This window comes from Anthonomus grandis, chromosome 7 (assembly GCF_022605725.1).
Source record: "Anthonomus grandis grandis chromosome 7, icAntGran1.3, whole genome shotgun sequence".
Classification (NCBI taxonomy): Eukaryota; Metazoa; Arthropoda; class Insecta; order Coleoptera; family Curculionidae; genus Anthonomus; species Anthonomus grandis.
Window position 1 is genome coordinate 20780709 of NC_065552.1, and position 17667 is coordinate 20798375.

Consider the following 17667-nt stretch of genomic DNA (forward strand, 5'->3'; position numbering starts at 1 on the left):
TTGAAAGTATTACGTGGACTGATAAATCTACCTTTACTAAGACTGGTATCATAAATACTCATAACCTACATGAAAGAAGAAATGACAACCCTCTGCTGCGAGTTGGCCCTATACCATGGCAACCTAGATCCACGGATTTCAATCACTTGGATTTCATTTTTTGGAGTTATCTTAAGCAAAAAGTTTATCTCGAGCCCGTTGTAGATCCTCAAAATGTTGTTCTCTCGAATAAAACTCGAATTTATATCGCTGTGGCTTTAATAGATGAAAATATTGTACAGAACGTTCGTGCTTCCATGATTCATCGCGTAAATGTTTGTCTTGAGGTTCGAGGCAACTTATTTGAGCATATTTTATGAGATTGTTTTTTGTCAGTAGGTTATTGTTAATAAAATAATTCATTGATAATACTGTATAATTTATTGTTTTTTTTTATAGCTCGATAACGAAGAAGAATCAAACATGTTTCCCTTTTACTCTTCAACTTATAATAGGCTCCTGTATAGAATTCCAAAAGCATGGACGTCAATTTTGAGAAACCTTGAATAATATATATTACTTATTAATTTTTAGGTGATCGAAAGCTTATAGCGAAGGTTGTAGCCGATGCCAAAATCACTGTTTGGTTTTCGGAAAATATTACCACTACTACCAAAGAAGATAAAGGGTAAGATTTTTATTTTATTTAGTGTTTGTACGTTGAAGTTGGCTAATTTCATTTATTGTAATGAAGCACATATATTATTTACCTCTTTGCACTAATCATTTTTTATTTATTATAAAAGACCTATGTCTATATTGATGGCGTTAATATCCAGGTACAGTATTATCTTTATTTGTATTATTGTCTTGGAAAATGTTAATACTACTCAATAATACTAATATTTAATCGGTTTATTGAATAATTTATTGTTTCGTTTTTTTTTTGCAATAATCGTGATAATCTTGGCCTAGACCAGGACAAAGTTTCAGGTTAACAAGTTTAGCCTAAAATTAATAATAAATATGCTTGGCATTATGAAAATCACCATGGGACGTATTCTTATTAATTTTAATTAAAAAATATAAAATTGTGACACTAAAAGATATTTTGGTAAATTTTCTGAAAATCGCACCTAAAATTACAGAAAAAGGCTTAAAATATGTTATTTTACCGAAAACAATATTGCGTCAGCGGGGAAACAAATTATAATTGTAAGGCGGTGAGCAGCCAAAGGCGGTGTTATGCACGTAGGTCTCCTAATAGACCTGCCGTGCCTCACTGAGAGTTGTCAAAGGAAAATAACTTTGAAGAAACCAATGAGGAACTCGTGAGGTTGACAGAATCGCTTGGTAATCTGTAGGTGTTATACTGCAGATATTTAAACCTATGTAGCGCGCCTGAGTACTGGACACTCATGACGTGGTCTGCAGTTTCAACCTCCTCTCAACATCAGCGGAACTACGTATTGTGTTTTGAATACGCTATGCTCAAGAGGCAAGTTTCAGCAACAAACTACCACTCATTAAATACATCAAAGGTTTAAAAGGCAAGACCAAAAAAATATGGATCATTGTGGATTGGGCCTATTATGCCTCTGAAAGAAATTGCTGCCCAAACAGTAACTTTAGGGCTATGTAATGGGAATTGATGTTTTTTTCATAGATTTTCTTCCGACTAATAACCATTATTTTCGCTTAGAGTACGAGACTGCTAGAAGAATAATTACCTACGAGAGGGTGAAATGGGCAATCAAGACATTCCCCCCCTTCAAATCTCCGGGTATGGATGGATTATATCCATGCCTTTTGCAAAACGGGTTAGAAGTACTAACCCCATACATAGTCAGACTATTCAGGACCTTCCTTGCTCAGGGCTACGTCCTAAAGTTATGGCGTCAAGTGAAAGTCGTCTTCATTCCGAAACCCGGAAAAAGCGATTTTACAGATCCCAAATCGTACCGACCTATCAGCCTTACCAGCTTTATGCTGAAGGCGATGGAGAGGCTAATTGATCGGTACCTTAAGGAAAGCATCCTGGTCAAAAAACCACTGCATGTGCACCAATACGCCTATCAGGCGGGCAAATCCACGGACCTGGCCCTACACCACCTCGTGAGGAAGGTGGAGGGTGCTCTGGGTAGTGGCAATGCCTGCCTGGGTGCGTTTCTAGACATTGAAGGGGCATTCGACAACACCCCTTTCGCCTTAATCTGCCAAGCACTCGAGAGCCGCGGATCAGAACCCTGTTTGGTTCGCTGGATAGAGGCCATGCTCTCGAAAGGTTATGTATCTGCCCAGCTTAACAACGAGATTGTCAAAACGTTGGCGGCTAGGCGCTGCCCGCAGGGAGGAGTATTGTTCCCTACCTTGTGGTCGACAGCCTGATAATTTTTTTAAACAATGCTGGCCTATACACACAGGCCTACGCTGATGATCTGGTAATCCTTTGCCCGGGGAAAGACGCCGTCTCATTGCGGGGCATCATGCCCTGCGTATGGTGGACATATGGTGCCTCTCGGGGGGTCTCAGGATTAACCCCAAAAAAGCAGAGCTCCTACTATTCACGAGGAAACGTAACTTTGGCACGCCCATTGTTTGCATTACTCCAGGACAGTTCGATTTCTGGGAATCAAGTTAGATCCCAAACTCTCCTGGTACGATCAAGCAGACACCAGAATGAAGAAGACCACCTGCGCGTTATGGGTCTGCAGGCGGGCTTTCGCCAATACCTGGGGTCTGTCTCCTAAGATCCTCCACTGGATTTACTCGCGCATTGTGAGACCCTTTCTCACATACGGGGCTATCGTGTGGTGGCCATGTACGGAGAAAGCGAAAATTCGTGCTCAACTGGACAGAGTCCAACGTCTTGCATGTCTCAGCATAACGGGTTCCATGCGAACGGCGCCAACTAGAGCGCTTGAGACTCTGCTGAGCGGACAACCCGGAATGCCGATGGTACTGTGAGGAGGATGAAACCGTTGGGGAGTGCCCAGCACTCACGCGCGCCAGGTTCAAATACTTGAGTAACACTTTTAGTGTACCGAGTGACTTTAAGTCCTTCAGACCAGAGAGCCTTATCGGTTTCTCTAAGGCCGTTGAGCTCTGGTAACCTCCGGTGGGGTATGACGGGTCCATCAGGAGACCTATATGCACAACTGTCTTGGCAGCCCACTGTTTCGTCAATTTCAATTTCAACCATTATTTTGATTATTGACGGATCCATGGAAATGAAAATGAGCCTCATCCGAGAATAAAATTCTGTAAAAGTTATTAAATCCTTCCAACATTTGGTTGGCAAATGTCAATAGTATAGAATATTTTGTCCTTTAATTCTTGCATGATCTGAATTTTGAAAGGATGTAAATTCAGGACTTTCATCGAGATGCGAAAAACACTAGATTTATATAACTGGAGAACTGCAGCATATTTTTGCACGGATCTATGTGGATATTGGGCAACTGCATCGCGAACACGGTCAATATTTTGATTAGTGCGCACATTTCATAGGAGTCTAGAAGGATGAATATTTTTAATCCTTTTCTTCAAATTTATTTATCTAAGACTTGATGAGATTAGACTAGGTGCTTCACTGACGCTGTGAAGAGCATAACGAGCACGAAACCGACGCCGAACTGAGATGTAGGAATAATTTAATTTATAAAACTACGGACACAAAACGCACGTTGTTGGGCCTCAAACCGATTCATTATTGCATCTGTCAATTCTGGTAATAAATTTCCAAGGATTGCTTGACCCATTGCGAAAAAGTAGGTAATTTAATATGAACAGTCTTAAAAGTTATAAATAAAATAAAGTAAGTGAAAAATAAGTGGAAAACTCTCTGAGACATCTTGTATAATGTGTGAATTTTTAAACCACATTGTATTTTATATTACCTTTTATATCCGGAGAATGATCTCTATCTTAAAAATACCTAATTGTTTGTTTCCTAACTTATAAATTTGTATAACGTTAAAACCAAAACCCATGTAAGCTTTACAATAATATATTTTAATAGTATTAATTCTAAATCTGTTCAAGACCAAAAACAGATTTAGGATTGATAAAGATTCAATCAGATCAAACAGTTGAAGTTAACTTTGTTAGTAAAACTAGTATAAAAAAAACTGAATTGAAAAAACAGAGTTCAATATATTTTTTTGCGGTCGCTTAATATTTGGCTTCTTCAAGTAAGAATAAAAGAACTATAATATAAAATAAGAAATAAGCTAAGAAAGTTTAGTATTTGTTTTCGTACGGTTATAGTTTATGCTCCAAATAAAAATAAGAAATAAAATAATAAAAAAATAGAGTTGCCCAACTTTTAACTTTTTGGGCTTATTTTATGTGAAATTCGATCTGGGCATGACTAAATCTCTAACCTCATTATTGATTTTAAGTTGTAAAATGAATAATGAGGTTATATAATAATTGCGTATATTTTAGGTTAGGGGACATTTTTTAATTTTTTCCTAAAAGCTTTATTTTATTTGAAAATACCTACTGACTTCTGATGCTTTTGGTATTATAAACCCTATTGTTGGATGGAGGCTTTTGTGAGCAGACTCTAGAAAAGAAAGAAGACTCCAATAAGATATGCTGTGAGGTCTATGAATAGTACTGTAATGGGTGCAGTATATACGAAGATATCGTAAAATTTTCCTTTTTCATTTTTTTAAAATAAATCCGAATGACGCCAGAGATGTTTGAAACTCTTTTAAATTTAGTTAAACCTCACTTGTCTACAACAGACTCGGGAAAACTTATTTCACCGGATCAGCGTCTTGCACACAAGCAATAATTTTGTTGGTGGACCATAACAGTTATTTTATTTTGCTGCATAAACCCGTAGAAAGAAAATAGAAGTTATTTTATTTCTAATTTTATTTCAACGCATGAAACCACCATTATATTTTTATTTTGATCCAGAGAATCACTTACTAGTTTTTGAATTTCTGACTTTTATTTTCTGCTCTGTTTGCGGTTATCCGGGGTAGTATTAGATTTTAAGAAATAATTTGTTTGTATTTACGGATTGAAACCTGTTATAGTATTAAGTTTTCATAATAAATATTAGGTTACTATCTGATTTCTCCACTGTTTAAAAGCTTTCCAGAGAGGTAATAGGGCTGTCTAAGCTCCACTAATTACTTAAGAGTAGCGCTCGATGCATAAGCATGCCTCGAGCGCGTGTCGATTTTCTTTCTATTTCTGTAGATAATCGTACAGCAAAGAGTAAGGAGTCGACAGATACCCTGCATCGCCAAAGTTAAAGGGATTTTTGTGATGTACATATTTATTTACATACGGGCGCAAACCTGCTACAACTTACCTCTGTGTTTTTTACAGTCTTGGGCTTATAAATTCTATGTAAAAAACTAAATTTGTTCATAGGCAAACCATACTGCCTTAAAAACCTGAAAAACTCCACTGCCCGTTGCTATAAGTAATCTTTTAACCTAATCTTGTAACCTAATGAATCCTATGTCCAAGTATCCTAAAAATTACCTTTTTTTAAAAAATTTTTACTGAATACTCAATACTATTTTTTTCCTCAATTCTTTTCCATGCATCCTGGGTGTTTGGAACGTACGTGAACTATTCACGCGACTTTCGACTTGCGATCTTCGCAAGTGATAAATATTTTCGACGTGTGCACGGCTTGACGAAATAGCTCAATAAAACAATTTTTTTCGTCATTTAATTTTGCGTGCTAAACTTATTCTCAAAAAAAAATTAAATTAATATATATTTAATCGCATTGAAATTATCGGGAAAAGGATTTATTTCTAATTTTACCAGAAACAATGTTCCGATGGCGGGGGAGAAAACTTTAGAGCGAAATTTTTTTTTCCAAAAAAAAAGGGAAAATGCAATTTGGCAAATTTTACTTGAAAGTTTTGAAAGTTCGCTTTTCTGCCATCCGAATATTGTTCCTGGCAACATTACAGATATTTTAAGGTTTTGCTTATAATTTCAGGTGCGATTAAAATCAATGAATGACAAAATTATTTGTTTTGTTAAAAATTCGCTGCTCCTCCATCACAATATTGTTTAAGGTAAAATTACACAAATTTTAAATTTTTTCCATAAGTCTAATATTTGGAAAAAGTTAAAAAACTAAATCTTGGCCTTAATTACGAAATGTATATCTACAATTACAAACAAACTTTTTCTAATAGTAACTTTGAACCCAAAAATACGTGTCCATCCTCCTAGATTCCCCAATAAATCCTTGGATTAGGACAATTTAATATAAACATTTAAAATATCTCTATTTGTAATTAACTATATTTAAATTGTATTTTTTACCTATAGGTTTTGTCTCTTTTATTTCTTTGTTTGTTTTAGTATTTTGTTATTGACATACCTTTTTATTTTTCTATATACATTTTGTTTCATTATTAATTATTATTTTAAAGATGAATCTTTAATATATATTTTATAAATGTGTGTACCCTAATAAAATACTTTTAAATTTTTTTTAAAAATTTGCAAATATGTATTGTTTTATACATATTTGAAACATACTTATATGATTTGTATCTAAAAATGTATAATAATTTATTACATATGACCCTTTATTTTCCAGTTACTATAAACAATATTATATATTTAGTTACTCTTATGTATTAATATGACATATTAATAAAATTATTAATTACATTAGTTATAATTAATATATTAAATAAAACCATTTTTTTTCATGCAGAGCTCAACTGATTAAGGACCATGGAATAGTGGTAGCTTTTATGGCTACCCATAGCGGACTTACGAGGTGGCAAAACTTTCCTCAGAACATTGATAACAACTTGCATGAAAAGTAAGACCATGTAAAAAAAATCCGTTAAGTTTTTCATTCTAATCAAGAGTCTGAAATTGACAAAAAAAATTTCTAGCCAAGGCTCCACCTGTATTTAAAAGTACTTTTTTCTATATAGGCATTTCCACAATATTCATAATAAAGCTATAGATGAAGTGTGGTACCGAAGAGCCATTGATCACTCCTACGTTGATCCTGGGATTTACGTTTATTCAGTACCACATGAAGCAGGTGAGCTATTGTGTATTAATTAACTATATGCTATAACAAAAATAAATAGAAGGAACATAAATTATGGACGGTCTCCAGGGCTATTTGATAACACCCGTCCTTCCAATATACGTTTTATATTTAATATTACATATTTTGTAAATAACACCTTATAATGTACTATTTTTTATTTAAGGAGAGGCAAACAACACATTAGTAACTGTTAGCTCCGGGGTTTTTAAAGAAGATGGTGGGAGAAAAGCGCCAGTAGCTGTCGTAGGATACCAGTTTTATCACGCTTCATTCTATAATTTCTTTAAAAAGATTACAATTAACGTAAGTAAAAATTAGTACACGCCTGGCCAACGAAGGCCTTGAGTGTGGAAATCAATTTATTTGCAATAGCATGTCTAAATGTTGATAAAATAATGTATTAACTATAGTCTCACATAGGGGAGAGGGCCCTAAGATGACGAACTTAAGGTTTGCGGTCCAATTAAAACTCTATTTTCTTATCAATAAATGTTTTTTTTTAAACAGGGCATATAATATTTAAGTGACTAATCAATATTTGAGTCTGTTTTAATTCAAATTTGCACTTTGTGGCTGGTAATTTATTTGGGGGAAAAAAAATGTAATTATCGTCATCTTACACGCGGTTGCTGACAAGATGACGAACGTATGTGGATAAGTTGACGAATATAGTAAAAAGGCAATAAAACAATACATTTAAACATTTTAACGATTTATTTTTATAAAATAAACAAAAACTAAAAGCAAGGAAAGTCAAAAATATTTAAAAAATCCAAGGGCGAACACAAAATTTCAAATTGTAACTTAATTTTAAACACGACAAAAATCGCACACCCACACTTTGGCTTTTGCTTCTTTCAAATTACGTCCAGTGCATTCTGCGTGTGCCCACTTGGTGCATATATTACAATAAAACCAAAGCTCATTATGTTTCCCCTCATCTTCACAAAAAATGCACAGTCTGTCATCTTCTTCAACCTCTTTGTCCATGTCATCATTACTATCCACCATAGCTACATCTACAGAACTATCAAATGAATCAGATGACTCAAATACTTGGCGCTTTACACTTCTGCTTTTATTTTGTTTATTTGCTTTACTTTTTTTTTTCTTGAACATCATTCACTTAAAGCATTCGCGACGGTTGCTACTTTTAAATAGGCCTTTCCAAAGATTGAGGTAATGTCATTCAGTGTAATGGCTTTTCCAGGATTGTTTGTCAAAAAGTCATCACAAGCCCTACTATATGCAGTTTTTAAGGGGCCATACACAGACACATCTAATGGTTGCATTCTGTGATTGGTGTGTGCGGGAAATCCCAAGAGAGAAATATAATTTTCCCTGCACAATGTTTTAGCTTTAAAGGTCACATGACTTGCATGGTTATCCATTAAGAGCAGAACTCTGTTGTTTTCGCTAGATTTCAAAAAAATTGCAGAGTCATCCATCCGGTTTCATGTGCAACACCTGTAAATCCAGCAGGTGTGTTGTTCATGTAGGCTGGTTGCATTCTAACTCTAGGGAAAATCAAAAAAGGGGGAATAAATAACCCACTTGCGTTCATCATGCATACTGCAGTCACATTAGTTTCTCGTTCCGCAGAAGATATCTTAATTACTCTTCGCTTGCCTTTTGGGGTAACTATCCTGGGATTTTTGTGGCAACTGTTGATAGACCGGTTTCATCTACGTGGTAGATTTGATTGGGTTGGAAATTATGTTTTTCTTTGAGTTCCTTAAGTGCGTTAAAAAAATTGAAAAGACTTTGGCGATTAAATCCCATAAGTCTAGCTATCGAGGTCGATTCTGGCTTACGTAGAGAAAAGTTGTATTTTCACATAAAGTGTCGTCCAGCCTTCTTCTTGGTTGTGTTAAATCTGTGTGAAATGTTACGATTGTCCGCAAAATCATAAATTATCCTGCTTAACTGCTCCTTGGTTAGTCCAAAAGCCCGTTTGTCAATATTGATAATGTACTCTCGTAGTTCGTCTAATTCCATATTCGAAAACGTGCTCTTGAATCGACCAGCATTGCAAGGAAATTCCTGAAAATAAAGACCAATCATTGTTTTTAATAATATATTATTTTAGGAGAGATTTTAACCGTACTTCTTCAGGATCCCGCTTCAGATATCTTCTAAGAGTTGCTTCTGGGAGATTATATGCTTTTGCCATGGAATTTACGCTTTTGTTGTTTTGTCTAACCTCATTTATGGCAATTCGCATGTTCTCATTACTCCATGATTGTCGATTCGTTTTGCGCTTGTACACTCTTCCCATATTTTATTATGTAAAATTGTGTGTAACTAATTTATTACCCAACAAACATCATATTATATGGGAGTGAGTATGATGACGAATTCGCCATCTTAGCTACTTTGTTCTTCGTCAACTTATCCCCATCACAGTTAAAATAAAAAAGAAATTAAAACAAAGAAAAACGTTAATTTAGTGTTATGAAAATATCACAGATGATGCCAAACACACTCATAAACATCCATCAATAAAAAGTTTTAAGTTTGAACTTACCTAGAAAAATGCAGACCTTATTTTCTAAGCCGCTAAAATTATAACGAAGCACGATGATTCACCTTGTTTACTTGTTGCGGACTGACTAACCGTCTCAAGGCCGAAGTGAAAGAAACCGCGTAAGGCGCACGCGCATAATGAACGTTTCACATCATATTGGCTGCGCAAAGAGAGAGAAGGTATGATTTATAGTCGATTCGTCATCTTACCCACTTCGTCATCTTAGTGCCCTCTCCCCTACATTGAATCATACACCTCTTTGTTGTCGAGATGGGTGGCATATTGCCTCACTCTTAGTGAGGCACCTTAGCGCAAGTACAAGTTCAATTTTGCATAATATTTTGTTGATGCACGGTGACGCGTTAGACTTCGAAACCCAAGAAGGAAATTATATGACTAATTGCTTTGGTCCAATAGTGGAATAACCAAAGGCATATGACTAATTGCATTGGTTATTCTGAATTTTGTGGAAACACTGGATTTATATTAAGCTAATACAGCAATTTTTGTTTATTACATAATATATATTAATTTTAGTGTGGAGATATGCAAAAGGCCTGCAAAAAAACATGCGACTCCGAAGAATTGCACTGTTTAATGTTGGACGACGGCGGCTACGTAATCGTCAGTGATAACATCCAAGAAACCGGGTTTTTCTTTGGAAAACTCCGCCCGGACATCATGAGTTCTTTGATTGATGAGGGGATCTATAGTGCGCATCGGATGTATGACTATCAAGGACTTTGTCCAGTTAAAGAAGACTCTGAGAGTTCCAGTTCAAAATTATTAACGGTAAGGTAGAACCATTATGCATAGAATTGGTCATTTACTGAGTTTTTTTTTAAATATTTAAGCCCTACTTCTACTTCCTGGCCATCCTAGACTACATCTTATCAACCGCCGTGTCGTTCACCGAAGCGATAACGGGAAATATGTACTACGACCCCGCCATGTTCCAGATGGACAATAATCAGTTTGAAGAACCGATTGATCATGGCGATCATGTGGTGTCGGATCATGATGACCATGAAGGTGAAACTGGACATGAACCTGATTATGATCATGAAGGTGAAGATTTTAAATGCTCAAATAAGTTAGAAAAAGTTTCTATTCGAGTATATGTCTAGAAATTTTTGATCTTCACTATTTCTATACACTTAATTTGCTATATTAGCAAGACCTCTTTCCCTTTCTCATTGTTTCGCTGTCGCATTTTTTCTATCTCTCTTAATATTCATTCTTTGGATCATCTTAAAGATGGCTTCGTTCCCCTTGTTAGCTCTTAACAGACAGCTCTTAACTGAATCCTTAGAACGACTCTCTAGAAAAATTACGACTTTTTTTTTGAATTTAATAATAATAATAATAATGCCTGGAATTCATAATTTAAAAAAAATAATAAATAAGGAATAAATAAGGAAAAAAATAAAAATAGAGAAAAATAAATCGTCCCTGAAAAATTAATCTCCTCTGATATATCTTTGTTTTCTTGTGTTTGACATTGTTCTTATTGTATCGTTTCTCTCATTTCCATTAATTCGTTAGTCTCTATCTTGTCCTGACAGTCTTTAAAACCATTAGCTGTGGGATTATCTTCAGACCCAATACTTTATATTTTCCGCTATTTTCTTTCCAAGTCATTCATGAAGGTAGGTGGTTTTAAAATTATATAACATGTTGCTCTAGTTCTTTATGACCTGAGGCAAAGGCTTTAATTGCGTCTCCTCTAGTTTGCATACGCAAAAGCTTTGCTGTTGAAGTGCCTGGGGTACTGCTATTGCAAGAAAGTACAGACTACAGCGTTAAATTTTAATTTTAGGTCATGAACAAGGCGGTGATAAGGCCTTCGATGAGAGTGCCACAATGCCTAAGACGAAACCGGAGCCATGCGATAACTCATTTTATTTATACAGTTTAATACACTATACTACAAGAAATGAGTCAGCCAGTGGATACAATAAAACTATGGGGAACTGTTCCAGGTGATAATTGTTCCTTTTTTAATGTATAAGTGGTTTATTGAAGAGCCAACTAAATTTTCATTTTATTTTAGGCCGTTTGTGGTTCAGCGCGTCAGCGGAAGCAATATGATTTTGCTGGTAATAAACAACTTATGCCAGGAGCAAAAGGACAGATTCCCGCCATCACCAGATCCTGAGGAATACGTATATAACGCCTCCTTGCCTTGCTATGTAAACCAATCACCTCCGTTACCCAGGAGATTGTATATGACGTGTGTTAATAGGACAGCTAATGTAAGTACTTAAGTGATAAGATTGAAAGTTAATAATCATTTCTCTCATTCCTCATTTACTAAAAAAAAATTAATTAAAAACGCCTCCGAGGATGCAATGGGCTTTACTCAAAATGTTTTCCTATTTTTGCCTCAGGCTGCGTTGGCTATTTTGTCAGATCATTTATCTATCAACTATCAAGAGTTGGGTAATTTCCATCTTGTTTGATTTCAGCAAAAGGTTATACCAATCCTTTAAAGGTGAATGCTGCAAAAATACATCTACTTTTAGACCAATTGTCTTTCATCCACTATGTTAAAATTTATTGAGAAGCTAGTCAAAATACCTATCATGTCATTCTTAAAATTAAATGATTAACTTAGTAAGCCACCGTTTGGCTACTCACAGATCCTTCGGGGATTGGGCTTCGCCAGCGGTTTTTTATGACTTCTCAGATGTATTTGACTGTACGAGTCACTTACTTGAGTCACTACTATATGTTGAAATTGTCCATTTCGGTCAAAGAGATCCCGATATGATTTTAAACAGGTGAAAAAAGACAAAGTTTCGGTCTCAAAAGTCATAGTGAGAGCCAAAAGTCCGGAATAAATTCATTTAAAATTCAGGGGTATGTTCAAAAAAAGGTTTTAAAAAAGCTTCGATAAAAAGTGCAAACCGCATTTGTCTATGTCTAACCGTTTGGATTTTATAACATGTCAAAAGTGCAAATATGCCGATCTTCAACTGTCAATAACTCAAAAAGAAATGAAGATAGGTATAGGATATTGTACATGAAATATGTCTAGAATTTTCTGTTCTTTAAGAATACAGAATAAAAAATAGGTATTTCCATTTCAAAAATTGAAGTTAATGGTCGTAACTTATTTTTGGACCACCCTGTATACATAAAATTATAGCAAGAAAACTCGCAGTTAAAAATAAAAATCGACATGTCCGAGCGTTTTTTTTTGAACATACCCCTGAATTTTAAATGAACTTATTCCGGACTTTTAGCTCTCACTGTATAATAAAGTTAAGGATCAAAAAACGGTTACATGTTTCGCTTAAAGACTTAAGCATCATCAGACCTGAACGGTGAAAGACCAATAATACACACACACGCTACCAAAGAACTATATGATATCACTGGTTTATGTTAATGACAATGTTAATGCACCTCTTGATATTCAAGGAAGTTTGACACTATTGCCAGATGACAACTCTACTCTCGCATGGTCTGAATAGCGAGTTGCACACCTTCTTGACGGAGAATCTGAGAGGATAAAGACTTGGTTTGATGCCAACCACACGTTGATGAGTTTTCGAAAGACCAGGCTGGTGTGCTTTGGTGGTAGTAGATATAGAAATTAGATTTCTTGGATTAATAAACAACTGATAATAATAATAACCCATGATTCCAGATCATAGCACATGATAAACTAATAGGGTTTCATTAGGGTAGCTGTGCAGGAGCTAGATACAGGGGTTGACACCTTTGTGTATTTGGCCCTTATAGAGTCTTACCTACTGCATGCCATAGGGTTCTGAGGTAATCCAAGCAATTACCCGTTGCAAAGTCTCCACAAGAGCCAGATCTTAAGAGCCATGAGTCTTGCCGCCCCTTGTTCCATGAATTAAAGATTCTTACTTTAATGTGCCTTAAAAAATAGGCATAAATTCTTGTGTCCTCTTTATATCTACATTAGAATAACGTAAATTCCAGAATCAGAAAAGAAGAATTGGTTTGCCATTCCAACGCAATCTTCTGGATGGCCGTTGACAAGATGCGGTTAATTTTCACACGCGGAAATACACAAAATCGTTTAGGGATACAATTTAGTCTAATGGCGTTGATCGTGATGACCATTGTCGCGAAGCAGTCTGTGTCCTAGTAACGCCAATTCGTCCATGTTCTCGTCCAAAGAGAAGCTGCATCAAAATTGTACCGTTCGTAGACAAAAAAACGTAAAAGTTTCTGACGTTGACTTGGTTAACCAAAGTCGCACGATACAGGCTGGTGACCTTATTTTAAACGGACTACGTTTCATGCAGTTTCTGAGCCACTACGTATCCGGTTTTTGGTTCATACAGGAACACTTTTAAATTGCGAACACATTTAAAGGCGAGGACTGTAAAGTCTCGGTGCCAAACTGATGTACCGATCGGGATTTTTGTGTCACTTTTCCACCAGTGAACAGATGGTTGTCATTTGTCCTTTTCCCAAACCCGTGACCCGACCCTTTCATACCTCCTAGCCGGTGGTTGGCGGACCTTGCGAGACTAGATCGCAGGAGTGGACTGCCGTGCCCCGACACATAATCCCCGTCAACTCAGTACACACTAGCGAGGAAAGGTTGGAAAAGAATAAGAAGCCATCACTGAACTAGCATTGAATAGCCTAGATTATGGTCTTCTTAGAGTATAGGTGGAGAACAAATTAACGGAGTACAGATCGAAGGAGATAACGCTTGTTCTTGTTCCACACTAAAAACGCCTCGCCTGTTGCAACGTAGCGGACGGAGTGGATCGCTCTGGTTTGAAGAGATTGATGCGAAAGCACTCGTGCCTGTAGAAATATCGCCATCTAAGCAGAGAGCCAGTATCTGTCGTGCGTGCAATGACGCAAGCAGTTTTAATCTGCCCGGACACTGGTTTGCCACAGATCGACGCTATTTTGCGAGAAATTTAGTGATAGAAAAAGATGAATACATCAAAAAGTAAAGAAAATACCGTCACAAAAACGTACGTACAATACCATCCTAAAAATAATTGCGAGAAAAATAATGACCATTTAAAAAAAGAAAACTCGATACCTTTACAAAGTAGGCCTAGTAGTACCAAAGGATATTTTTTATTTGCAATTTTTTAAGACATTATAATTAAGGAAGGAGAGGTCCCTAGGAGAGTAGGGAGCCGGTCTTTAATACTACATCCACTGGATATTAGACCAAAACTCAAATATAATTTTTTAAATTTGTCAATAACTCTATAATATTGCTCATGTTCATTAAAATAAATAAATTAACGATAGTTTTTAATAATATATATTCCTATATGCTGATAAAATTAAATCGTCCAAATGCGTGATGTCTGCTAAGCCCTAGTTATTCAGAGGGCATATACCCTCAAAGTACTATAAACAGTCACTTGGAAGAAAAATCATAAAAAGTTGATATGTCCCTTCACTGACTCGTTTATAATGCGCGAGTGGTGCATTTTACCCCCAGTTGGCTTGCCACCAATCGTTTAAATATTGCGAAACTTCTGGGAATATTCATGAAAGATGGACAAAACACACTTCAAATTTTGATACACTTATTTCAACATTAAGATTTTATTTATTACTGAATATTTTTGGCCCTATATTTGTCACAATATTACAAAAAAAAAAAATATCCTGTATATGGACAAAACTTTGTTCTTCTTATGCGACTTGCGGGCAAATCACATTTATCAGGCTAAATTTTATATTTTTTTATACGATCGATTATACACGGATTTTTATTAGTTTCGCGCCATATATTCAAGAAGACAATAATGAGAGTATGTTTTATTTGTTTCTAGGAAAGTGAGATAAAGCTGTGCGGTTCAGGGAACAACATATCACCACATAACCTCGTAATATTAATTAATTTTTATCTTGTATTTCGGCTTTTTTTTAGCGTCCACTAGCACAGTGTACAAGTAGCTAAGTCAATTTAAATAATTTTTATATATTAAAATGTCTAGTTTTTTAAACTGTGATATCAAATTTATACTTATGTGTGTAGCAGTCTTTTCATTATTAGCTGTAATTTACAAGAATCTGTTTTATTTATAAAAGTTCTTATCACATTAGGCCAAAAAAATTATTTGTGCTAGTTTTCTATGGTAATTATCTATTTAATGTCTATATATAAATATTTGATATTGCTGATAACGGTCATTCCAAAAACAAAACTAACATATTTTACATATCACTGCTGTTCTCAAAGATGTTATTGAAGTATCGGTAGTGGCAGGCCTTCGCGGTGTTGACGCGCAACATCTTCAGTCGATTTGTTTTCGACACACACTATTGTCAGTCTACTGTAAGTCTTGAGCAAGAGGGGGATGACAATCAAAAAGAACAGAAATATATGTCAGCCACAGAAAATCTCCCTTTAGAAGAAGTGGAAAAATGAAAGGAGCGTGTCGGGTTTTAATTTTAAACTAAATTTTGCGATATGTTGCAGAAGCTGTTTTGTTTCATTTATTATCCGATAGATAGAGGCAATCTGAATTTTTTAACTTGGGTTTTTGTCGATGGGTTTCTGTTCTGGCTACCATTTCCATCGCCATCCTCACGTCATTCGATTTCAATATTTTCGCTGTAGACGTTTAATTGAGAGACTAAGATAATAAACACTAGAAACTTGTTATCCTCATTAATATTTAGTGTCCAGTGCCTGTTAAATGAGATTTAGTGCTTCACAAAATATTAATTAGCTAATCTATTTATAAATCATTATAACACACTCCAGTGGTGTACTTTCTCGTGTGTTGTGTTGTAGTGTGTAACGGGGTAGCATATTTCAGAATCTGTATAATATGTAACATAAATGTGCATGGATGTAGCCATATTTTCTTATTATTATTCTTTTGTAGTCCTAAACATAATTAATTTGATGTCTCAGAAGCCTATTGGGGTTATAAGTATAACATTAGATTAAAGTGGTTTTGAATTTCCACACCTACGATACCTTAGGAAGTCTTATTAACCCAATAAAAAAAATTATTCACATATATTTTTTTATTGGGTTAATAAAACTACAACCAGAACCGAAAGCAAATCGGGCAAACCCATATTAAAACATACAATGCCTCTATCTATTGGAGAAAGAATGAAACAAAACAGCTTCTGTAATGTACGGCAAATCGATGACGTACATTACAGAAGCTGTTTTGCACACCTCATTTCTAAAGGAGGATGTTCTGTGGTCTTAGTAGCCCAAAGTGAAAATGCAGCATATGTCTGTCGCTAGAGAAGTGACTGTAGATGTTGCGGCCTAACGCCGGGAGCATGCGTGATCAAGATCCTTCAATACCATATAGGATTTAAAATTATCCTATCCGAAGTACATCTCTTATTTAGAGTATAATTAAGGAAAATATTAGTATACAGAGTATTTGAGCAGATGTGTTCCAATCTATGTCATTTATGAGGATTTTTACCGTGTGCACTGTGTATAAATGTAGAACATGGAATTTTTCTTCTCATCTTTTTTTTTTCTCGCCAAAAATGGAATAAATTTCGTCTTCTTAGCCCAAAGGTTGAGGCACAATACTGAAATCCTCTGTATACGCCGTAGTTGTATTATGTAATCCGTCGCTCTGCAAATACCCTATAATTAAATATTATAAAAATTTTAGGCCTAGGCACTTTACAGGGTAACGGATTACGCATCCTAACTTATTACTTGGCAACTTATCAAAATGTAGTTAAAACTATTATTATTACTATAATTATTGTTTTGTAACATAACCGTTGTAAATAAATTAAATTCAGTTCTTATTTCTTATATATTCTATCTAATTTTTACTTAATAAATATTGTTGAATTTTTAGTTTTTTTTTAAAATTTAACCCTATAATATTCTGGTCTTTCAGATGCAAAGTCTTAAGGTAGTTATATACAGGTTTGGCCAACTCAGGTCTTGGGTATGGAAATCAATGTAATATTTGTAATAACAAATGACCAGTTAAAAAGAGAACGAACGACAAGATTAATCCTACTGCTTATTCTCTATTGATTAGAGTTCGACTCAAACAGCATGCCAAGAGAGTAATGACTGACAAGAATTTACCAGCACAAGTGAGGAGTCGGTGAAGCGTCTTTT

The 17667-nt window shown here is 35.3% G+C and overlaps 1 protein-coding gene across 3 annotated transcripts in view; it reads left to right on the forward strand.

The window, feature by feature from the left end:
• LOC126738338 (voltage-dependent calcium channel subunit alpha-2/delta-3) overlaps positions 1-17394 on the forward strand; it is a 97529-nt gene extending 80135 nt beyond the window's left edge. For 2 of the 3 annotated variants that reach the window (XM_050443611.1, XM_050443613.1), the window contains 10 exons: positions 574-667; positions 786-818; positions 6695-6805; positions 6924-7036; positions 7212-7351; positions 10113-10367; positions 10430-10643; positions 11395-11557; positions 11629-11830; positions 15374-17394. In XM_050443611.1, the coding sequence (XP_050299568.1) occupies positions 574-667; positions 786-818; positions 6695-6805; positions 6924-7036; positions 7212-7351; positions 10113-10367; positions 10430-10643; positions 11395-11557; positions 11629-11830; positions 15374-15481 (1433 nt within the window). In that variant the 3' untranslated portion in view covers positions 15482-17394. The remainder of the gene's footprint in view (positions 1-573; positions 668-785; positions 819-6694; positions 6806-6923; positions 7037-7211; positions 7352-10112; positions 10368-10429; positions 10644-11394; positions 11558-11628; positions 11831-15373) is intronic. The other variant, XM_050443612.1, reaches the window with a different exon arrangement.
• Positions 17395-17667: the final 273 nt, after the last annotated feature.